Source organism: Amblyomma maculatum, chromosome 6 (genome assembly GCF_055883805.1).
Source record: "Amblyomma maculatum isolate TAMU_Amacu chromosome 6, ASM5588380v1, whole genome shotgun sequence".
NCBI lineage: Eukaryota > Metazoa > Arthropoda > Arachnida > Ixodida > Ixodidae > Amblyomma > Amblyomma maculatum.
The window spans coordinates 5288476-5314110 of NC_139349.1; the positions used below are offsets into that span (position 1 = coordinate 5288476).

Consider the following 25635-nt stretch of genomic DNA (forward strand, 5'->3'; position numbering starts at 1 on the left):
CACGATTACCATGGAGAAATATAGTATAGTATGCAAGATTAGAAGATATATTTACTGCTTTCGGAAATAAGCATGAATGTCCTGTGAAATCATTCATTTTGTACAGAAACAGTGCAAGATAAAAAGAAACACTCACTCTGTCAAATACAAGGAAGTATTGTACCTCCTAGCTCTATAGACATCTAATAATTGAACATTTTCACACATTCCTCCTGCTTCACAGGTGCATACAGCAACAAACAAGTGTTAGTGAAGTGTTTATCAGTGATTTGAGGCTGCTTCTGGTGTTTGAATACAGAAACAATGGGTGAGTCCTGCTGGTCGTTACCACCAGAGCTGTTTATTTAACTATTGCAACACCGAGCTATACATATGCAGAGTATGGAGCAGCTTAGAACTCTGGTCGCTGACCCTTCGGCACTTCACTGTAGTCTTTCGTAGAGTAGAACTGCAGAAAGAAATAAATGGAGAGAATGTAGGTAAAGAGCACAATAAAATAGGGATGTAAAGCACAGACTGTCATACAAATATACTGCCAACCCTCCCGATTTTTTACTGAGCTATCCGATCGTATGACCACTGCCCTCTAGCTCCCAATAAGTTGCCTCTGCCCGTGCAAGAATATGTTTTGCAAAAACCGGCACCACGGAATCTGAGGCTGCACTGCACTGTCGACATCGTCAGCTAAGCAACTGATCAAAGCTAAAGTTGCTATGGCTCATTGCATTTCATGTTTGCTATTGCAGTTGCTTGCATGCATGTTTAGGGTTAATCAGGCCACCTGCTTGCGGCGCACAGTGCAAAGCTAGAATACTCAGGTGCTCAAAGGGGTCATGACACCAATTTTGGAGCATAAACTGTTTATTGCATCTTACTTCTGATGTGCCAAGTAAACATAAAAGTTTCAACTGCATCGGAGCTGCAGGTATTTTTAAAACTAGCATTTTCGTCTCTTCGTGAACAGCTTGCTGATCTGGCAACCGGCGCAGCCGGTGACGACATAGGCTGCCAACGCGTCGTCTGCTCTATGTTCTGTGCATGAGCAGCATAAACCGCAGTGACGCGAAGCTGCGGTAATGTCGGCCTAACAGCAGTAATGCCTCTTACCAAGGTTACCGCAAACTGAGCTTTTCATCGATCTCTGTTAACACTTTTAGCCCAGGGCGTAGCAGCATCTGTGGGTGGGACTCAGGTGCACGTCTGCACTAGAGTACGAAAGGCGCACGAGCTGACCCGTTCAAACAGCACATACATTTTGCACTGAAACAAGTCTGAAAAGAAACACAAAATGCGCAATGGATATAGCGCCGTCCGATGGCGCTTTTCTATAGTCTTCGGGTACCACTCAACAGCAGCGTAACATATTGGGCGCGGCGCACTACTCCAGGCACCCAATACCCCGGCCATCCTGTCTTAGCAGTATATCGTTTACGCTGCTCGTTGGCGGGCTTAAGTTAGGCCCTAGCTGCATAATGAAATTAGACAATACGCTCAAGAGGCTTACAGCAACAGCACCCGCGAGCGCGAAGGACGACGGCACTTTCTGTCTGCTTCTCCTTAATCGTCGCTAGGCCTAAATTCGCAGTGAAGTCGCAGTGGATGGCACTTTGCAATAGATCAGCGAGACGTTTTAGTAAATGGACCATTCGATCATTGAAACTTCTTTATTCTCAACCCCACTATTTCGTAGTAAAAGAAATGATTATTTTCGGCGACACCTTTTTTGACGCAAGGGATCCACCCTATATATCGCTGACGCAGACGACTTGGGCAGAAGGCTCGGCCGGCTCAGCTAGCGCGGCGGTGTTTACAGCGATAGAGGCGGTACGATGGCAGCGGTTGCGCCGAAGATGGATGCCAGGCAAGAACTAAATCGCGCTGCACTGCAGTCTGTGTTCTGTTTTCAGAAACGTGCTGCGTATACTTATTGGAAGTTATCTTAGAAGCGCGAACACAGTACAGTGTATCGGCAACTTATCAGCGCCGGTACAGCAGCAGATGATGCAGTGGCCAGTGTCGCTCTGTGACTTCACCAAGCGTTTCAACATGGCGACCAATTATAGGTGGGAGGAGCTTTGCGGTATCAAATTCAGCCACTTATTTCGAAATAAGGAATGCGTCTAAGGCACCCAAATTTCGGAAATAGAATAATAAGGTCCAGTACTATCTGCCAGACTACAAAAGTAATATATTGGATGACTGTGGCATGACCCCTTTAAAGTCATGGCGCTGTCAAAGCTCAAGAAGAGATATTTGCAGATGCTTTTGCAATTGCACACTTTAGAATTTTTGTCCTTCGTGACATCAAGAAAAGGTGATCATTCTGCATTTGGCACAATGTGCCGATGTGACGTCAGCGCGTCTCATGGTGGCAAATGTGATCGAAATGAATTCCGCTCATCAGTGTGCAACGCAACCCTCCAACATCTGTGTGTGCTGTGTGTAAGAAAAGAGCGATGAGCGCTGAGCGGACAGCTGGGTGAACCGCCTCAGTCACCTCTAGTTCTCTGGACCTCAAAGACGTGCAACGTGTCGCTTTAGCTCCCACACGCTTGACTAAATGTATCAAACCAATTCTGTGCGTAAATGAAGGAACTAGTTCCCTATAAAAGTGGCTGTCGCCAAAAAAAAATATTTGTAAGCGGCAAGACAAATACAGCCAATGTTGGTTGGTTGGTTGGTTGGTGGGGTTTAACGTCCCAAAGCGACTCAGGCTATGAGAGACGCCGTAGTGGAGGACTCCGGAAATTTAGACCACCTGGGGTTCTTTAACATGCACTGACATCGCACAGCACACGGGCGCATTGCTTTTCGCATCCATCGAAAAGCGGCCGCCGAGGCCGGGATTCGATCTCGCGTCCTTGGGAACAGTAGTCGAGCGCCGTAACCACTGCGCCACCCCAGCGGGGATACAGCCAATGTAGGATACAGGTTGCCAATGAACTGATAAGCAACAGCACGAAATTTCCTCAACGTATTGGGTATTTTAATTATGGGTGGATACATATGAACAGGCAGTTGTAAACAAAACGAAATAGATCAACGAGAGCTTGTACAAGACGGCATAAAAGTGAGCAGGATAAACAATTCTCAACTTAAGTGAATATAATAGTTCAAACATATATATGGTACCAACACTACAGAATTATATGGAAATGTCAATGAACTACATACAGGTATGTGAATGAATTAAGCTGCTAAATTTGAAAACACACAAAACAGGCAGAGTCATTAAATAGAGCTCTCAAACACGATTATTTGCACCTCTTTATCTTCAGGTGCTTTATCTGCTCTGCTTTAGAGCTCTGCTCTTGGTTTAGTGACTTCACATGAAAACAAAATCGTATGAGGACATAGAACTTCACTATGTGAAGCGTCATTTCTCTGTCATAGGTAGGACATCTCGGCTTGGAAACCTCTGCGCTTTGCAAAAGCATGGCAAATTCACACATGCTATTTGCATCATTCTTCTTTGAGCTGAAAAAATTGTGAAAGGCTTCCAGCGTGTTTACGTGCTTTGCAAGCTCCGCAGAGGGATAAAGACCTCCGTGGTCAAAATTTGAGATAAATTAATTTTTTCGTTTTGTGCCGCGCACAGTTTGCTCGGAACGAGAGACATATGCTATACAAGTACTGCATTTTGAGAATGACAGAGTAGTGCCTGTGAACCCCAGTGGCAAAACGCAATCCCCCCCACCTGCACAGAGAGTGCATCTCAAGAAGGGAAGGGTTCGAATGGGGAAGAGAGCAGAAAAAGTGTGCAATGAGCCAAGAAAAAAATATAAAAAAGACAGCATTTAGTTGTGTGTGTGTGGGGGGTGAAAGCCAAACGAGACGGACTGGAACTGTGACTGCGCTGTTTCCTTCCTCTGCGGCCCAAGCGCACCCTGCGACTGACAGCGCCATCCACTTTTCATCGCTCTATCGACCACCTCACTGCCATTGCCGTGCGCTGAAGATGGCACACTTCTCAATTCTAGAACACTAGTTTTGGCTATCCGTTCACGAGCAGGCATACTACTTGTTGCCAGACTGTGCCTCAAATTCTGCTAAAGACCGCTGTATAAGACGAGAAGTGACTTTAGCTTGCTTTTTTTTTTTTTTTTTTTTTTTTTCAAAAATTTACATTAAAAGATGAGTGCCTCTGTTACATCACTTCACAATCGCTAAGATCATCCAGCAGAATGTGAAACCAGGGGCTACTGGCATAACCAGCATTCAAGTGTATGAAAGTCTTGTCTCACTACATAGCCCGACTGTTTCACTATGTTCCTAGCAGGCATCTTTTATGTGTCCCTTGCTCTCTTAGCAATAAATTATCATATATGTCTGCTGAAACACGATAACATATCATAACCCCCCCCCCTTCCTTCATTTTTTGTAGTTCAACTTCTGGTTCATGAACAACCAGGCAAGCAACCGGCTCCTACCTTGTACTGCTTGTTTTGGAACTCTTGCCAGGGCTCAGGGTTGGTCTTCTTGTTCCAGCTGAAATATTCAGAACACAAATGTTGTCGCCAAATTGTAACTCTACAACAAAAACCTGCCAATGCAGTCATTAATGCCATTTCTGCCTTGCCAACAGAGTTCCCAGAGAAGACAAATAAGCTAAGATAAATTTTTAATGTACAATTGCTAATGAGGCTACTAAGCAAAGCAAGCTACATGCTATAAGTAAATTGGTTGGTTTGTGGTGTTTAACGTCCCAAAGCGACTCAGGCTATGAGAGACGCCGTAGTGGAGGACACCGGAAATTTCGACAACTGTGCACTGACATCGCACAGCACACGGGCGCCTTGCTTTTCACCTCCATCGAAAAGCTGCCGCCGAGGCCGGGATTCGATCCCACGTCCTCAGGAACAATAGTCGAGCGCCGTAACCACTGCGCCAGCCCGAGCGGCCATGCTATAAGTAAGTAAACTGACCACATAACTTAAAATATTTGTTTTGCTTAATACTTCTCTTTCTTTGTGTGTCACTCAACTGGCAAGAACACCATGATTACTGTGAATTACATATGTCATTGTACAGGCAGCAGAGGCAGATGTCAACATCAGCAGAAAGGTGTACAGTAAAATGGCAACACTTGCCGCCCATGTGCACATGTACCACAAAATGGAAACAGTTTTAACAAGAAAGTGTTAAAGGGCCACTGTCCAGGGAAGGCCCTTTTAAGCGAAGCAGCCCAGTGCTTCGATCTGGTACCGGAGATAGTCTGTGCAAAATTAGGCTACAGTGACGCGCGCCGCAAAGCAATGAAAATACAAATCAAAGCTCCCTCATGCTCTCCTTCGGGAAGCCAGCTTCCCCGTTTCCTGCGCTGGCCCGTCGAGCCACAGTTATGACATACTTGCCGAGAAACGACCTCCATTGGTCCGTCTCGCTGTCTGAGGGTAAAGGATGGGTGCGCACCGCTCGCTGCGAGCATTTCCCTCGCCACGGCCAGACTGAATCCAGCGGCGCCTGCTCCCTGGCCCATTTTTTTTTCTTTTCTCTTTTTTTTTTTCGCCCACACGGAGTGCCACGCCCCACCTCCCGCCAAACGTGGAGGAGGAAGGGGAATTTGTCTTGCGGTGTCTAGACTACCTCGGGCAGGAGAGTGAAAAACCTGTGCGAGGGGACGGAAGGAGAGAAGCACGACAGAATCGGGTGATTGCGGAGGCTGTAACAGCATTATTAGTTACTCTTTTCAAAAACATTTTGCTGCCTTGCGTTCTGGGGGCGAAGTCTAACAGTCACCGGGGAAGAAAATATTTTCGACCGGAGGGTGGGCAGTGGGCCTTTAAGGGTTCCATATAGTGGAAAACCAGGCGGAAGTGGCGGTTAGAAATCTGAATTGGTCGGAATGTCTGACAATGTAGAATGGAAGAATCGTAAGAGTAGGTGAAATTCACTGCAAACATTTAAGGAGGGAAGATGGAAATTGGACCTGGAACTCTTGGATACCAAAAAGAACACACTACCCCTATGCCACAAGGCACGTTCGTAAGGCTTGGTTAAAGCGGAGCTTCACATAATATTGTTAGGTGGTGGCATGGCAAGTGATGGAACACGGCAACACAACAGAAACAGAACGACGTGATGACATGACGATGAAATATGCTTTAATGGCCAGTGGGCCTGGCGCGAGCACTCCGCCCCGTGCCACTGCCTACTTCGTCATCTTCGTAGCATTACCCGGGGCCACCGAGCGATCATCCCGATCAATTGCTAGAAATCCAATGCATGACGTGACGATGGACACAGACACAGGATTGGTACATGAAACGCTGGACACCACAATGAATGCGAAGATGGGAAGAATGCTTGCACCGGAGCATCAAGTCCAATCTTCACCGTTTGCCGAAGGCCAAGGCTCATGGACACGCCGAACGGTTTGGGTGGGGGTGCTGTTTTCACTCGAGTGGTCGTGAGGTCACTTCGTCGTGGGGTCGGCTTTGGGCTCTTTCTGGTCGTCGTGTGTTGTGGTCAGGGCTGGGGACCCGGCGTACAGTTGGCTTCGACAGTGCAAGGCGAGGATGGGGATGAACCGCACCTCCAACCAAATGTTACGTGGTGGCATGACAAGCGATGGAACACGGCGACACAACAGAAACAGAATGACGCGATGGCATGACGATGAAATATGCTTTAACGGCCAGCGGGCCTGGCGTAAGCGCTCTGCCCAGCACCACTGCCCGCTTCGTCATCTTCGTAGCAATATGATAACTTACAACTATATACGATGTGGAGAAGTGAGCATGAAAACTGGGTGAGGGACCAAAACGTGTTGTGTTGTGTTTAGAAGGCAGCTGTAGCTGTTTTAGAAGTCAACTAAATTAAAGAGCCGAATCTGTGAAGGGTTATAATAAACCATGCCAAGTTGGATTTCTCCATGTGGCAGACTGAAAACAATAAGAGCAGGAGCCTTATCGGTTTCTGCAAGAAAACAGTTCACATAATTTCTTATAATACGCCGTAAGGCATATTGCCATAATGCATATTATAAAAAAATCATGGCAAGTTTGTGAAATGAAAAAAAAGTCGGTTGGGCTAGTACTTAAACTGACGCTTCTCTGCTATACACGGTGCAGAGTAGGCATATCAATGGTGGCATCATGAACTAAACGTACGCCTTTGCCAGGGTGCCACACAAATTTCACAAAAGGAATGTCAAACATTCCCAGAATGAAACTGAAAGGTTGTATGTACGCATGTTGGCACCTAACTAATTTCAGCGGCATGATAGCAGTACCCAAGTTTACCGCCTGAAATCATAGTTCACTGTAATGCCATCAGCACAGCTTGACAAATGCAAAAATAGACTGGATAAATGAAATGGGTAAATCAGCAGTTATGCGCAAATTAAAATAAACAAGTACTGAAATTAGCTCACTTCGGATCACTCCGTGAGTGATAACACCGGCACAGGGCCATATCAGGATGTAAAAATTCTACAAGTCATACTAGTGGAGGATTCTGCCTGTGTATGTAAGCTTAAACAGCCCTGACCAGCCAACTCGCTCCTGTCATAGTACCAGAGCTGAAGAAATTAAAAAGAAAAACAAGTTCTACTCGTGCACTATAACGTGCAGCAAGCTTTCAGCAATGCTTTGTTAGATGAAGCATCGACTGGCAAGCACCATTCTTCCATGCAGTACTCACCACAGCAGAACCAAATTTCTACTAACTGGGCAACTATTTAATTCATCAATGCGTGAAGTAGCACCAAACAAGTGCACACAGTACAATTGCGGCCATGATAACATGGAGCACGTTTTAGCGATATTCTTTTCATGTGTTACCCATCAAAAACTGAGCAGTGTTATAAAAGTCAGTACTGACACAGCCAAGCTGCTTCAATGAGTGCTGACCAGGGTCACATTCAATGTTTCAGGCAAGGATTTACAGCTGGCAAGCTGCGATTCAGTGGTTAAAGAGTAATAGCAAAGCGAAGCTCGAACCACAGCAGGCACTTGAGCACGCACTCGGAAAATGGTCGCATTTGTGATGACTCAGACTGCATGGGACACCAAAGGCAAACTCTTCTGCTGTGATGCGTGCCAAAATAAATTGCCAAATGAAGCCTTAAGAGCACCCCTGGCTAGCAGTAAAGGAAGAAGCAATGATAATGCAACCATTGAAACCACAATATGTCGATGTGTGCATGCACTTCTGTTGATAATTGCACTGGTGAGCTGTTTGTCCACCACTGACGAATCACATGCCTCATTTTAGTTCTGTTACTCTGTGCCTCAATGTCACTTGCTCTTTAAGCTAAGAGCACTTCGTACGCGCCCATTACTCACCAGCTGGATAGGAAATGTTTTGCCGCACAGATATTAATATGCCGAAACATACAACTGCAAATCCTCAAACATTTTTTGTTCAACTGTTCTGAGAAGCATATTGGGGCCCATCCTATTCCTTGTTTACGTAACTCCCTTGGCCTCTAAACTGTTCTCAACAAAAAACCTTATTTAAAGATGATGTATTCTTATATAAAAACTATAAAGTTATCAGACAACAAGGGTATTCAAGAAGGCATAAATTCTATGTATTCAAGAAGGGTATAAATTCTATCTTTAATGGTGCTGTGAATGACTGATAGATATGACTTCTAAGACCATACGTATATGATATTTTTGCACTAGCAACGTGCCTTGCATGCACCTATTCTCTCACCAATTAGTGCCTGAAGAGTGTCTCTGTTTAAGTACATGGGGCTGCACCTAATTTGCTCTCTATCTTGGGATGTCCTCATTGATAATGTAATATTGTCATCTAACCATGGTTTCATTTGTCAGTTTTTGAAATCGTAAAGCCCCAACACTCCGCTCACTGCCTCAAAAGCCCTCGTTAGGTCTAAACTAGAATATGCCTCTAATTTGGAATCCTCAATAATGAAGTCTGACTAAATAATGCATCCAATCCCTATGCAGTATAGCAGCCTAATACACCCTTTCTTAACACAACACTACAACTAGCCTATCTGACATCAAGTGAGCCTGATTTCTTTCCGATTTGGCTCAAAGTTGAAATAATCAAGGCAATATTTTTTTCACAAAATATGCCGCACCAAGTGCACCTCTTCAGTTTGCCTCTCACCCTTACCTCTGCTAGAACCAATGACACTGCAAAAGTTTCTTGCCGCTCATGTACACAACTTCGTTTTATTCCTCACTATCACGTGTAGCTATGTGCCTATAAAACAAACTCCTTGCCACAGATGTCATTATGAACAATTGCGAAAATTTTCACTCAGTAGTCTTTGACCTTTATAAATGCTTTCAAATACCCTTTTTCTGATCTCTGTATCTGCTGCCACTGCTCACTGCCTGAGGGTAACAACTTTCTTGAATCCTTTTAAACCTGCTTTCAAAAAACTATGCAACATTCTTTGACATTTCCATACTATCTCCTGTGTTTTATATCATTTTCGTTACAATAATGATGATGATCATCATCATGTGGCATGCCATCGTGGTCCAGCCATAAAAGAAGACGACAGCCTCAGCGCGCCTGCTAAGCATGGTCGTTCTTCGTGGCAGCAGGACTGAATGGAGGCGGTTCGCTGTCCCGTTCATGCCTAGCTCAGCGGGTCCTGTCAAATATATTTGTGGAGACCTGACAACAAGTGTGTTTGTGACTCCGGACTTCGCGTCTTCGCTCTCTGCTCCTGCCCTGCGCTTGCATCAGCCGCTTCGCTAGGCCTACACCTTCCCTCGTGTAAGCCATGGCCACAGATTCCCTTACTCATGTATCAACTATGTCGTTTCACACGGCGCCTCCTCATGAGTCTGCGGTCTTCGCTCTCAAGCTCCCTGACTTATGGTCATCGGACTAGGAACTTTGGTTTCTCACCATCGAGGCCTTGCTCCGGCAGCACCGCGTCACTTCGCAGGTGACCATGTTCGACCACGTCATTGGTGCGCGCGCTCATGCCTGCTACTGCTAGGATAGTTTGCAACGTCCTGCGCTCTCCGCCTGCTGATCGTTCTTACGATTACCTTCAGGCGGCGCTCATCCGGCGAACTTCTGAAACGGAGCCGCATCGTCTGCAGCAGCTCCTTACCTCAGAAGAGCTCGGAGATCGCAAGCCTACCTGGCTGTTGCATCGCATGACCGCCCTGGCTGGAGGCTCCACTGCTTCGCATGACAGCACACTCATGCGGGAACTCTTCTTGCAGTGCCTACCACCGCAGGTGCGCATGATCCTGAAAGTGTCTCCATCTCAGACACTGGAATCCCTTGCTGCTCTGGCAGATAACATTATGGATGCCGGTTTTCCCTTCTTGGGAACAATTCATCGCCCTCTTGCCCCTCAGTTGCCCAGTGCAGCTACTGACAATTGCTACGCCCGCCTCACAGATGCTAATGAGGAGCTCACTCGGCAAGTAGCGTGGCTTACAGCTGAAGTTGCAGCCCTTCACGCTCGGTGGCCGCGTTCCTCATCTCCACCTCGCTGTACCAGCCCCAGTACTCCTGGCAACCGTCCTCCGTCCTCCAGGACCTTTTTGCTGGTACTATCGTTACTACGGCTCTCGCGCATGCCAATGCCACCAGCCCTGCTCTTTCGCAGGAAACGGTCTGGTCGAACACTGAAGGCGGCTGGTGTTCTCAACCCACGATCCAGTCTCTCTTCCATGTTACTGACAGTATAACGAAAGTCCGCTACCTAATCGTCATCGGTGCTGAGATCTGTGTTCTTCTGCCTACGTTGGCTGAGCGACACCGTCCTTCTGACTTTCCACCTCTGATCGCAGTCAACAGATCGACCATGCATACATACGGCTAGAAGTCGACGACTCTTCACATCGGACTCCGCCGCACCTTTCACTGGGTATTTGTCATCGCGGACGTGCGCTCGCCAATCATCGGTGCCGACCTCCTATGGCACTACAGGCTCCTAGTTAACATGCAGCAAAGCCGCATACTGGATTCTGAAACGAGCCTAGTCGTCCAAGGCGTCTCTTGCCACGATCCACCACTAGGGCTCCTCTAGGAACACAGCACAGTTCCCGAACCTTGGCTGAGCGTACTTGCAGAGTTTCCAGACGTCTTCCGACCCCCGTCCCTTCAAGCACCGGTCGCGCACAGCCCGAGTCATCATATTTTGATGACTGGGCCTACCGTGTTTGCTCGCACTCGTAGCCTCACACTGGATCGTCTCGCTGTCGCAAAAAAAGAATTCGAGCATATGCTGGAGCTTGGCTTCATCCGTCCCTCCTCTAGTCCTTGGGCATCGCGCCTCCTCATAGTGGCCAAAAAGAATGGTGACTGGCGCCTGTGCGGCGATTACAGGGCTCTCAACAAGGCCACAGTCCCTGACCGCTACCAGATTTCACATATCCAGGATTTTACATCGGTCCTTCATGGCTGCAGAATTTTCAGACAGGTTGATCTCGTGGAGGCAAATCAGATTCCTGTGAACCCCTCGGATATCCCGAAGACCACTATTATTGCGCCTTTTGGCATGTTTGAATATCTGAGGATGCCTTTCTGTTTTCGCAATGCAGCCCAGACTTTTCAGCACTTTGTTGACCAAGTCCTATGCGGTTTAGCGTGCTGCTTTGCCATCTTGATGACATTCTCATCTTCAGCCCTACGGCAAAGACCCACAAGCTCCATCTGCGTCAAGTCCTCGCAAGGCTCAGCCGTTTTGGTCTTGTGGTCAATGGACCGAAAAGCGAGTTTGGTGTTACAGAGTTGGACTTTCTCGGCCATCGCGTGAACGCCCATGGCATCTGCCTGTTACCGGCCCATGTCACTGCCATCACTCAACTTCCCCGGCCCACCACCACCCGACAACTACGCGAATTTCTTGGCCTCGCAAACTATTATCGGCGCTTCATTCCTCCCTACGCTGCAATACTGCAGCCTCTTCACGACCTTCTCTTAGGCCACAGCAAGCCGACAGCTCTTGTCCCTCAGAGCGATACCGCTGACCGCGCATTCAGTGGCATCAAAGCTGCCATCGCCGGCGCCACGCTCCTAGTTCATCCCAAATGTGACGCGCCCACGTTCGTCATGGTTGACTCATTGGACACTGCTCTCGGCACGGTCTTGCAACAATTCATGGCTGGTGTTTAGCAGCCAATCGCCTTCTTTTCAAGAAACTTGCTCCCCTGAGCGCCGCTACAGCACCTTCAGCCGAGAGCTGCTGGCAATATATTCAGCTGTAAAGCACTTCCGCCATTTTCTCGAAGGACGCACTTTTCATACCTGATTGACCACAAACCACTGACGTCTGCGCTGGTATCCAGTAGTTCCTCCTACACCCCACGCGAAATCAGACAGCTTGCCTACATTTCAGAGTTTACCTGCGACATTCGTCACGTCAGCGGCAAGTCAAACATAGTTGCCGATGCTCTTTCTCGCGCAAAGTCGATGCGATGGGCAATGAACGGCTAATCATCGACTTCATGGCTATGGCTGCTGCTCAACGAGCCGATGCCAAGCTGCACCAGCTTCACAAGCGCGACACCTCTCTGGTGTTGGAGAACATTTTGCTCCCTGACTGTGCCGTTCCTCTCGTCTGTGATACATCGACCGGCCGCCCTCGCCCCTACGTGCGTCATCATACCACAGAACCGTCTTTGATGCTCTCCATTCTTTGGCCCATCCTGGAATCCGTGCAACTCAGTGCCTCGTCACGGCTCGTTATGTCTGGCCTCGCATCAATGTCGACGTCCGCTGCTGGCCATGCATGTGCCTCAGCTGTCAGCAAAGTAAAGTGCACAGACACACTGCGACTGCTCTTATATCCTTCCCATCCCCAGACGCCCGCTTCAACCATCTGCACGTCGACATTGTCGGTCCCATTCCACCCTGCGGGAACCACCGCTACCTGTTAACCTCAATTGACAGGTTCAAGAGATGGCCTGAAGCGATGCCCCTTCTAGACATAACGGCGGAGTTGATCGCAAGAGCGCTTATCACACTCTGGATAAGCCGCTACGGTGTCCCTTCCACCATTATGACTGATCGTGGTCAATTTGACTCTGCATTATTTGCCAATGTATCTCAGCGGCTCGGTGTCAATCACATTAAGGCGACCTCTTACCACCCAATTTCTAACAGTATCATTGAGCGTTTTCACCAGCAGTTAAAAGCTTCACTTATGGCGTCCGCTTTCCCTGCACCATGGATTAAGCGCCTACCCTTTGTCCTGCTTGGTCTTCGCACCACAATTCGCAGTGACTCTTAACTGTGCAGCAGAGGTGACGTTTGGCACTACTCTTCATGTCCCTGGCGAGTTCTTTGAGCCTTCACCACCCACGCCTGCTGACGTCAAAATTACGCCTGTTGTCTACATAGCGCTATGAGCACTGTCGTACCACCACGGTAGCGCCAGTACTCTCGTCGCATTCCATTCCCCCCCGACCTTCAGCGGTGCACTCACGTCTTTGTTCGCCACGACGCCGTACGTTCACCCTTATGGCCACCATATGATGGTCCGTTCCAAGTGCTCCGGCATGCTCCTAAGCATTTTGTACTGCGCATCAACGGGCGAGAGGACACTATATCGATCGTCTCAAAACTGCCCACCTTTAATCAGACATCATCGCTAACTCTGCAACCCCTTCCGATCGTGCCAGTTCTCACCGCGTACGATTCACACCCACAGCGTCCGCTTTTCGCCATTCCCCTTCGCTCATGGCTTCATCGCTAGAGGAAGGGCGCTGTGGCATGCCATCGTGGTCTCGCCGTAAAAGAAGACGACAGTCTCAGCACGCCTCCCAAGCACGCTCAATTCATTCTGCCTGGCAGCAGGACTGAATGCCGGCGGTTCGCTGTCTCATTCATGCCTGGCTCAGTGGGTCCTATCAAATATATTTGTGAAGGCCTGACAACGATTGTGTCTGTGGTTCATCTCCACAATCAAAATACGGGTACCACTAATGGTGTAACACGTATACTTTAAGTACACTTTAAGTGCAGAAGCTGAACACGGGCTATGACTGATTTGGTTTGGTGCATGGGGTTTAACGTCCCAAAGTGACTCAGACTATCGCCATAGTGGAGGGCTCCAGAAATTTTGACTACTTGTGGTTTTTTTTAACGTGCCCTCACATCAACAACCACGTGGGTGCCTCACTTTTCGCCTCCATTAAAAAAGCGGCCGCTGTAGCCGAGATTCGATCCTGTATCATTGGGCACAACAGTCGAGCATCCATAGTTACGATCTCTCAATAGTAGAGTCCCACAACTTTCTCCTTCCTCGTCGTCAGCCGACAAGGTAAACAGTATTTTAGCTGAAAAGTTTTTCTGAATGCAACTTAAGAGGTAGCACATATCCATGGAAGGCGCTAAATGATTTCGGTGGAGTTATTTGCATAGTGCCATAATAGCTGTACCCTAATAATTGATGTCCCCTCCTCTCTTCAGGGAATATTGAAGTAATTTAGTTGCTTGTTGTAAGTTATCGATATGAAAAGTAAAAAAGTTTGATGGAGTGGATTCAAAAGTGGTGTTCAAAAATGCAGTGCTAATTCATTGCGCCACAGAAGTGACAGAAAGAAGCGTTCTTCAACACAAAATTTCTGCTATTTCTCGCTAGGTGGTACTACTAAAAAAAAAAGTCAACTGCGCCATGGCGGCTAGGTTGCATAATTACGATCTCTCAACGGTCGAGTCCCACAACTTCTTTCTCCTTCCTCGTCATCTGCCAGCAAGGTAAACGGTATTTCAGCCGAAAAGGTTCCCTGAATGCAGCTTAAGTGGTAACACATATCCATGGAAGGCGCTAAATGATTTGGGTGCAGTTAATTGCATAGTGCCATCATAGCTGTACCCTAATAATTGATGTCCCCTTCTCTCTCCGGGGAGTATTATGATAATGCTCAAAGAAAAGATACCACTACTGGTACTAACACTTTCAGAATGCCAGTACATGTGCACTTTCAGAACCTGAACAAGGGCTATGAATGGTTTGATTTGGTGTATGAGGTGTTCAGTTCTGGCCTATGAGGAAGGCCAGAACTGAGAAGTACAGATTTTGACCATATGGGACCCCTGAATGAGCACTGGCTCCGCACAGCACACACACACTAAGGTTTTTTGAGCTCTGCCTTCACTAAAATCCAGCCACCACTGCTGAAATTGAATTCCCTGTCATCAAGCCTACCAGTACAATGGAAAACACCCCAAGTCACAACATCATATCACATACATTAACGAAATAAATATGCCAAACACAATGCTTATGCAAAAGGCAGCAGCCAATGTGCACAAAGACAAAATGGACCATGAGGCCAATTGTGGACTGCTGTTTGTCATACTAACATGAAGCACTTTGCAACGCATGCATGATAGCTCTAACAGTATACCGTAGCATGACAAAATTGCTTTATCTGGAATCTTATCATATTTAAGGAACAGCACATGCACATGCACAACACCTACCCTTGATATACACCCACTGCTTACATGATATCATGAAATGTATACTATAAACATTCACCTTCATTTCTTCCTTGTGAACAAGACCCACTGTTTTGATTTAACAGACGATCAGCGCTAGATACATTTCTGCCATAAATATTCCCTACCAGACGAGTTTCTGCCTCACACTGGATTTCATGTCCGTGCAAATGACAATTAGTGGACATCTCCAAGACTCACATATCATCATTCTTTATTTCTCTGTGTGAAACTCATTTCGTGCATTGAGCGTTTAAACTGCAAATCAGCAGTATTTTCCACCCACACATGAACTGCCAATTGAATGAGACGTAACCTGCTAACAGCCTCTAGACCAACATAACGCAATTTGCTGAGTGCTTTGTACATCCTTCCAATTCAAAAAAAGAATATCACGCAAGCATTAACCTTTCATTCGATCAGCATCCATGAGAGTGAACACCAGCTCTCTGCAAGAGTTGCTTCATGTGAACGGAAGAGAGACCAGGGCAACCATTGTCTGCTAGGGTGTTCCTAAAGCACCACGCATCCACCCAACTATTGCCTTGATCTATCGTGCTACTTGTCCAACTTATCCTTATCGGCCTGAAGAGGGCAAATGAAACAAGGCTTTACCACAACTGAGTATAGTGTTCCCTCTTTTTTCACAAACGTACTGGCCCTATCGTGCGTGTGCAAGGAAAACTTTTAGCGGCAAGAGCTTGTGGGTTCACAAAATGGTCAATAAAAAGCAGCTTTAGCTCTCTGTATTTTTTTTTTTCTTTCTTGCAGAGTGCTTCAATCGAAAACAGTAAAATAAGGATTGATTGCAAGATTAGTTAGTAAAACACTGAGCAGGCTGCAAGCGATTGGTGACATGTGGCTTGTCCTAAAAATTCATTACGTTCAAGGTTGACACCCATACAATATTGTTAAAAATTGGAAGCGTGTAGAGACATTAGCAGGCTTGACTAAACACTCGAGCTGTGGCCGGTAGAGTGAAAGGTGCAAATTTTTAAGGCATGTAGCAGTTCTTGCATGTAATTCTTGCTCTCAAGCACTGCCATATTGCTACATAAACGGCAAAAGTGCAAGAAAGTTCCTGCAACAAAGCAACACTGTCGAAATTTAACACTTGTGAAATTCCAAAAAAAAGAAGAAGAAGAAAGCACACCACTTCAGTGATCTAGACAAGCATGTTCACCTCTGTACTTCAACACATACACACAAGTTAATTTGCTCACGGAATGCACGCTTCTTTCAGCAACCAGTGATCATATGAAGCTCTACAAATTATATTCTTTTCCTATCATGCATTTGCATACAAATCCAGATCTCATACCAAAAAGGTTAATCCCGCCGCTTAAAATGTTATTGTAGCGTTTCTCTGGTTCCCGCCTTTACGTTAGTGCCAGCTGACCAACATAGCCCTAAGCGTTCGTAGTGAAAGTGATTACCTGACATCTGGGTTCCTGAGCGCGAGACGAGTGGTGTAGAATACTGCTCCTGCCATTCCGACGCCGACGATGGTAACAAGTGGAATGAGCTGCGGATAACGAAAGTAAAGTTTTCGGGGTCAAAAAAAGGCACAGCTTACTGCATGCAAAATGCTGATTCAATACGCTCAGGGATTCCAAGATGTTCTGAAACTCAAAGCAGCACACCAGAAAAAGCAAGACACCAAGAGGACAGGGGCTTTGATAGATACAGCCAGTGGCGCCTTTAATCCGAATATGCGGAAGAGCAGACGACACGTTCCACATAAACTGGCAGCAGTTTTAACACGTCCATGCCAAATTAAGCTGTACCAAGTACGAACTGGCAGAAACAACGAGACTCACGGGCAACTAGGTTAGGTAAATGAAGCCTTGTAACCTTGAGAACGGCAGCACACGCTTAATGACGTGCTGCTGCGACCCCCTAATTCAGTTCGTAGCATGAAATCCTTAAATTGCCTTCGTTAACTACGAGATTAAAATTTTGGTGGTCAAAGACCAATCACTCAGCCTTCAACTTCTTTCCCGACTACGTAGTACGCAGAACAGTTAGACGACCTTAGGGTTAGACTTCATGCACGACACTACCAGCTAGCTGTTTTCTTATAATGCTACCAAGCCAATAACTTTTTTTAATCACTTACGGCTGGGTGCCTCTTCATCCCCTGAATTGAGAAACTCCTCATGTTGAACACAGCGGTAGCAAGGACCTATACGTCCCCCAAATTTCGGACAACGCGAAAGACCGCAACGCAGTAGGTGCGCAGTAGTCGCGGGCAGCAGTGAGCAGTTGGTTGGCGCTGGATGCAGCCGCTATCAGCTTCGGCTTTGCCTTCGGCTCTGAAGCTTCTGACGCGGCCACGTGGACGCGGCCAAGGTAGTAATAAGTGGTTCTTTTATTAATGCGACAGCATTACTTCGCTATGTTCGCAGATTTCTGTCCACATACCGTGTCCGCAGGCCGTGTCCGCTGATCGTGTCCGCAGGCCGTGTCCGCAAAATCGTGTCCGCAGCAGTTGTGAGTAATTGAGAAGTAGAGATTAATGCCCCTTCATGGATCACGGTGTCGTGGGTGGTGGTGGTGAAAACATTTATTATAATACATAGAGGTATATACACTAGGTGGGATGCCTAGACAGGCACTCCATTGGTGTTTGCAGCAGCCCGGGCGCGCTGCGTTAAGACCTTTTGGGCCTCTAGGGTGCAGCAGCCGGACAGGGTCGCCTCCCAGTTTCTCTTTTGACTGAAACCGACCATCCCACCCGTATGGGCAACAGCGTGAACCGGGACACTAGCCCGGACCTGACACTAGTTCGCACGCAACATCCGTGCACGTGGACCAACCTAGAAGAGTCTCTGGGCAGTGACCATTTTATCCTTGAGACTGCGATGCAAGTGCGAGTGGGCCGCGTGTCTGGTCGTCAGCTGCGCCTCACGGACTGGGACGCTTTCCGAAAACAAAGAATTGCTTTGAAAGAAGGCGAGCGACTCCCTTTGGCTGAATGGGTGAGACAGCTTCAGATGGATTTGAAGAACGCCACCTCCGTAGTGAAGGCCACAGAAAAGGCACCTAGCTGAGATCGACCCGCACCTCCTCCATCTGTGGGAAGCTCGAAGAGGACTTGTCCGAAGGTGGCGGAAGCAGCGACACAATCGCAAGCTACGGAAGCGTATAGCGGAAATTACAATTGTGGCAGAGCGCTATGCGGAAGAGCTCACGAGTTCCAACTGGCACAGGCTCTGCACAAGGCTGCAGGGAACACTCGGAACGGCCAAAACGTGGTCACTCCTCCGAGGCCTTCTCCACCCATCCAAAACCAGAGAGGAAACCTCTAAAGCGGTTGCCAAACTCCTCCATAAGGAAGCGAAAGATAGCACTGCACTGCTGCATGCCCTGGAGGCGCGCTATATACTGACGAGTCCCAGACCGCAATATAGAGACTACCCTCATCAAAATGAGTATTCACCCCTGGACGAGGACATCACGGAATCAGAGGTTCGAGCAGTACTCGCGAGCCTGAGAAGGAGCACTGCCCCTGGGGCGGACGGTATTACATATAAGATGCTCCAGAACCTTGACGACGAATCAATAACTGCCTTGACCAGTTATTATAATGACGTATGGAAGACCGGTATACTCCCGCAAGAATGGCGTCATGCTGACATAAATTTAATTCCGAAACCTGGCAAGCAGCTCGCCCTTCAGAATCTTCGACCCATATCCTTGACGTCGTGTGTTGGGAAACTGATGGAGCATGTAGTGCTCCGGCGGCTGCACCCACACTTGGAAACCAACATCTTCCCTGACACCATGTTCGGGTTCCGGCCGCATCTCTCTACTCAGGATGTTCATCTTCAGCTTAAAGAGGAAGTGATCGATCATCCCGGCAGGACCCAGGCCCGTGCTGTCCTTGCCTTAGACCTGAAGGGGGCCTTTGACAACGTGTCGCACGATGCCATCTTGGAGGGACTAGCAAGTTCACATTGTGGTAAACGAACTTATGATTACGTTAGGGCTTTCCTCATGGATCGAACTGCTACCCTGGGTATCGGAGACGTACGCTCTGAACCGATACGTCTCTCTGGTCGAGGCACCCCACAGGGTTCGGTGTTGTCGCCCGCATTGTTCAACGTGGCGATGGCAGGACTTCCTCCGCTGCTGTCAAGAATTCCTGATCTGCATCATGCGCTCTATGCTGACGACATCACGTTATGGATCACCAAAGGCTCTGACGGCCACATCCAAGACAGCCTTCAAGAAGCAATTGAGATGACACAGCAGTACGCAACTGAGCGCGGGCTTACATGCGCGGCTGAGAAATCAGAACTGCTTGTGATTCGTGCACGAGCGAGGACCCAAGTAGTCAACCGGGAAATCGACTTGCATCTCGAAGGAATTCCCATCCCTAGAGTGGATCGACTAAGGGTACTGGGCCTGTATCTGCAGAGCAACGGCAGAGCGACCTACACTATACAGCTGCTGAAGAAGCAATTCGCGCAGGTGGCGCACTTGATCCGCCGTATTTCCAACAGACGTGGGGGGCTCAAGGAAAGGGATACCATGCGAATCGTGCAGGCGCTATTAATCAGCCGTATGACGTTTCACGCCCCTTATCACAAGTTCAATCGAACTGAACTCAATCATCTGAACATCTTTCTACGATCGGCAGTAAAGACAGCCCTCGGACTTCCCCCGTACACCTCGACGCATCGCCTGCTTCAGCTTGGCCTCCACAATACCGCAGAAGAGCTGATAGAAGCCCAAAGGAATGGCCAACTCACGCGCCTTCGAGACACTAGAGTGGGCCGGACTGTTCTCCGTAGACTAGGCTACCCGGAGCCGACAACACCGCTGCAACAGAGGTACCATGCCATCTCGCCCAAACTGGCAGCTAAGATCAGGGTCGCGCCAGTTCCAAAGAATATGGACCCCGCACTCCACACTGGTCGTAGGACCGCTAGAGTCAAGGCACTCCTGCGCCAGTACAGAGGTGTCCAAACTGTTTTATATGTCGACGCGGCGAGATATCCATCGGGCACAGACGCTATGGCGCTAGCTGTTACGGACGCCAACGGCTCAATAAAGATTACGGGCTCCGTTCGTGGCAGGAACTCGAGCACGACGGCTGAGGAGACTGCCATAGCGGTAGCACTCACCTTCATACACCACATGGACACATGTTACAAACATCCCACCAGTCCGACATACACAATAATCACAGATTCACAAGCTGCGTGTCGCGCCTTCGCGAAGAATACATTATCTTTCGAGGCTTCACGCGTGCTCTCACCTATAAACTATCATACCTTTCCCATTGTTAAAATTGTTTGGACTCCTGGTCACTCCTCCCTTCCTGGCAACGAGAGTAAGCACGCGCTCGCCCGAGCAGCAACCTTCCGGGCGCTGTCGACGGAAGCGGAGGGGGAAGTAGATACAGAGGACGCCAGCACAGTTCCACAGTCTTACACCCACATTACACTATATTACCGCACACAAAGAAGAACTCTGCCACCGCCGCACCCAACACTCACCAAGGCCGAAGCTGTGGCATGGCGACAACTGCAGACTCACACGTATACAAATTTGTACCACAAACATTTGTTCTTCCCCACCCGCTACCCAGATAAATGCCCCACCTGCCAACAACACCGACCTACACTATACCATTCTGTTTGGGCCTGTCCAAAGCCACCCGGTGGCATTCCACCTGTACCTCACCCCACCCTCTCATCTTGGGAAGATGCCTTGTCCCGCACGGAGCTGGCCAAACAACGCCGGCTAATCGAGCGGGCCGAGAGGATTGCCGTGGCCCATGGGCTTATGGACTGACGTGTATTTATTTCTTTCTGAGACCGCTTCATCAGCACCAACCCGCAAGACCAGCGACAGCTGTTCTGGCGGGCCTGCAGGATTGAGGCGGCACATGGAGCCCTGGACTGAGGGCTCCACTCAGGAAGAAAAGGAAGTTTACATAATAAATGTTTTTCCTCCTCCTCCTCCTCCTCCCAGTTTCTCGGGTGGGGTTGGGGATAGGGGGCAAAGATGGGTTTTTCTGGCAGGCCCACACCATGTGGTAGGTGTCAGACCTCCCCACAGTGCGAGCACAGCCCGTCGAATTGCGGATCAAAATGTTTTAGAGTAGCCGGGCACAGCATTGTATTGGTGAGCAGGCGCAGGAGCACCCGCTCGTTAGCCTTCCCCAGCCCTTTGCACGGGGTGGGAAGAGTTTGGTGCGTAGATCTGTAACATTCACATATTTCTTTAAATTTGTAAACTGGGCTGAAATCAAAATCCTGGTCCGCGTCGGGTCCCGTGGGAAATGCCCGGAGAGAAAGCGCGCGGGCGGCGGCGTCGGCTCCCAGCTAACCATGAATATTTAGAGGATGTCCACAAATGGTCCTAATGTCCAATGTCCCTTGTCAATATTGAGAGGATTATTCGATGAAGATAATCATTTAGTGGATATTCAGAAGATATTATTTCGTGGATGTTCTTTCAGTGGAAAGAAATCTGTGTAAACTGCTTAAATGCTTTGAGTGGATGTGTATTTAAAGGGCAACTCCGGTGATTTTTTCATCATTTTGTGTTTTTGGTTGAATTATATTCCTCGGCATGTCCCGACTCCAACACAAAACACCGTTTCTCGAAATTCCAATTAGAAGTATTTTTAAAAAGGAAGAACAGCAAATCCAAACCGAAACTGCTTTCACGGCCAGAAACGACGTCACAGTTGACGAAAGGTGACGTCACACTCAGTATTACAAAAACAGTCGTACGCGTGTTGGATGGTGAAATTAAGCTATAGAAAGCATGACGCACTGCAAAAATGTCTGAGGTAGTTCAATATAAGCCTCACAATGTCATAATCACGCGGGAAGTGGACAGTAATGCCGGTATACTGTTTGTGACGTCAGAAACTCAGTGTTTCCCAGCCGTGTTGCGCGTGAACGGATTATTATACGGCGCCCAAATTTTGTAGAATGCGTCAGGAAGGAGAGGAGACCATACAGTAAAATTTTTACTAGAATATTCGAATGTCAAAAAACTTCCGGAGTTGCCCTTTAACTTGAAGTTATAAACACAAACATATTGCGCATGCGTCGCCTCATACATGGGAGAGATATTTGCTTAATTTTTTGTCCTCTTTTTTTTTTCAGAAGAAGAAATTATTTAGGCTATTGATTGGCACATTTCTTGTTTTTTTTTTCATGCATGCCAAAACGTGCGGAAGACTAAACTTTGTAGATACTCCTCACGTGCTCTGTCACAAACGTCCGAGTTGCGAAACATAAACCAACAAGAGAACTCTATCAGCTGGCAGCCTAGTAGTAGCTACGGTAGCCACGGCCACCGCCACCGGCCGTGCGCGCCACCGCCAGCATTGTTGTGGCAGCCTCCTCAGCTATGTTGGTTTGGTGGATCGTTCGCTAGTACTTTTTCTAGTGTTCGTGTTTTCCTTGCAATGGTGGCCGTTTTGTTGTGCGCTTCACGTATTCCAGCGCCCAAATTTGGCCAAGTACCAGACTACTGTGCAAGAGAATAGCTGAAATGGTGAGTGTTTATGTCACTGTTTGGCAAACAAAGCGTTAGGGTTCGTTTCTGGTACTACTGTGCAATTTTAGTGGCGGTGATTTCACCAGTCTGTTAGCATTTCGGTTAGGGGTATACATCGATAAAAATACACGGCGTTTAGTCATTATGGTTAGAGCTAGGATGATTGAACCATCCAAGTGATCAAGAAATACCCAGTGCCGCTTCTTTGCTTCTAGAAAGCAATCTGCGAGTGTGGGACATGTGCAATAAAGGGGGCAGCCAAGCTAGAGGCAAATAGATGCAGTTTTGGGGTTTGGGTAGTCTAGAACAGCTTGAACTTGCATAAAACACTTCGCAGGGCAGTCCCACCACCTACCATATACATTGCCTTTTACTAGTAAAGTGGACAGCTTCGTGGCCTAGATCTAGAAGGCAGTTCCGGCCTTGCCTTGTGATGGTGAAAAAAAAAAAACTGCAAGAGCCGCTCATTCATTGCTTCTCTCGCACACATTATGGCAAGCATTCAAGAAATATTTAACATCATCTACAAATTACAGAAATGCTTGAGTTTTGATAGCTGTTAAAGTTCTTATGCTTAAATTTTGCTATGCTTTTGCTCTTGTTTGGAAGTCAGCTACAGTTTCCTGAATTTAATTATTTTTTAACATTGTCTAAAATTTTTTGGTGTCCATTCCTTGAAATTTCCATTCATTTAACTTGTGTCATACTTAGATCCTGGTGGTCTTGTATGTTTTTTCTTACACTTAATGCTTTTTAAATTAAGCTGAATGTTGCCCTGGGAACACTGAAAGATTGCATCAAAATCATTTCCACTGTTTGCGAAGCCCGGCGTATGTTTACATTGTAAGTATGTGCATATTAATAGTATAATTACACCAATGAACATGTTTCCCTCGCAGGATACTGATTCTCGTTTTTTTTTTTTTCATGTTTTTAAAAGTGCTGTACCACTTCTTGCAGTATATTTACAATGTGAGTTTTTGCCATGGCTCTTCAAGATATTTCGTGAATGCAGTGCTGTCTCCACAAGTGTGCTTGCTTAGGATATACTGCCAGTGCATTCCGACTGCTGCTGAGTTGATTTTGCCAAGCTCAGATTGCATCAATGAACATGATTCCTTCGCAGCATACCCACCATTCTACGTTTTTCATGCTTGTGTTAAATGTGCTGCCGTTACTATTGAGCATATATTTATATATGTGCATTTGTATATTTACAGGTCATGTATATTTACAGGTTATCAATGTGCACCCCGGACCTGATATCACAGAGGCAAAATAAAACATGATGAATGAACAAATAAACATGACAGTACAACAACCATTTTTCTTAGTGACATTCTGCAGTCGCTGCAAAGTATGAAATCAATTAAGCTAAGATAGTGCCCTTCAAATGTACTTAATCCCCCTAGGAGAAGTATATTTGCAGGATGGTAGTAGCTGCACAATAACGTCCACCCAAGTGGAGCCATATACATGGCGGTGCTTGTGTGGACATTATTGAGCAATTACTCGCTTATTATAAAGTAGGGTACTCATAATGCACAACTCATAGCACCTAAAAATATATTGATTAATATCCACACAATATAATTTATTGTCTCATCAATATTGTGTGTGGACATGCTGTAGGCATTATATGAGGGTCCACAAGTGTCAAAATGGACATTTTATGGATGTTATGACAATACAATATCAACTTTTGCAAACATCATATGGACATCAGATATCTAGTAGTGGATGTTCACTGAATGTCCATTGAATATGAGGTGGTTTGCTGGGCTGCCTCATTCCCTTGGAGACCTTGGTGACCTGGAGCCCAAACGAGAGATCGGTACGCGGGATCCGAATCTCGACTGCAATTTTGGTATATGCGGTAAGCTAGGGGAGCAGTCCACCCTTGCTGGACGTTGACAAGCTTCTCGCGAGTCGGTTGTGATGTATTTGGAGGAGGAGTCAGAGGCTGCGAGGGCGATGGCAACCTCTTCTGCGTGTGTTGATGACTGGGCCTTGAACGTAAGGCCATCTACTGTTTTGCCCTTGTGGATGACCGCGGCTGTGTACCAACCCCTAGGGTTTGGGCCGGAGACGTCCACATAGAAAACTCCTGGTTTGCTTCCATAATGGCGGTCCAAGGCTTCCGCCCGCGCCAGGTGCCGACCATTATGGTCCTCTTTGGACATGTTGGGGGGGGGGGGGAGAGGCCGCACATGGAGGGCGCGTCTCCATTTTTCGGGAATGCGACATCTCTCCTCTGTGAGTTGGGTGTGTTGGATGTGAAGTCGGGCAAGAAGACGGCGACCGGCTCAGTCTTTGTTAGACGCGTGTACTGATTGGTGAGGTGGGCCTCCCGAAGCTCCTTGAAAGTATTCACCACACCCAGCGCCATGAGATGGCTGGTTAGAGGTGGAGACCGGGAGGTCCAGTGCTCGTTTCATGATTTTATGGAGGATAACTTCGAGAGTATCCTCCTCCTGTTTCCGCAGGTGGAGGTAGGGAGTCGAATACAAGATTCGGCTGGTCACGAATGCGTTCGCCAGCCGCAAGGCGTCCTTGCATCGTAACCCACCGCGCTTGCTGGAAACCCGGCGGACCATGCGGCCCACCTGGTCCGCCACCTGCCCGAGCTTGGCGAGTATTAATTGGTTCGCATCGTCTCTTGTTGTGTATAAAGAGCCCAAGAACTCTGATTTCCTTAGA

At 47.5% G+C, this 25635-nt stretch overlaps 1 protein-coding gene across 1 annotated transcript; it reads right to left on the reverse strand.

Moving 5' to 3' along the window:
- Nucleotides 1-308: 308 nt before the first annotated feature.
- ND-MLRQ (NADH dehydrogenase (ubiquinone) MLRQ subunit) lies at nt 309-17656 on the reverse strand. The gene is made up of 4 exons (XM_084605920.1): nt 17525-17656; nt 16842-16930; nt 4431-4488; nt 309-448 (listed from the first exon to the last, which is right to left on the reverse strand). The coding sequence occupies exons 1-4, from the start codon at nt 17564-17566 to the stop codon at nt 392-394; spliced, it is 246 nt and encodes an 81-aa protein (XP_084462046.1). The 5' UTR covers nt 17567-17656; the 3' UTR covers nt 309-391.
- Between the last annotated feature and the right edge of the window lie 7979 nt (nt 17657-25635).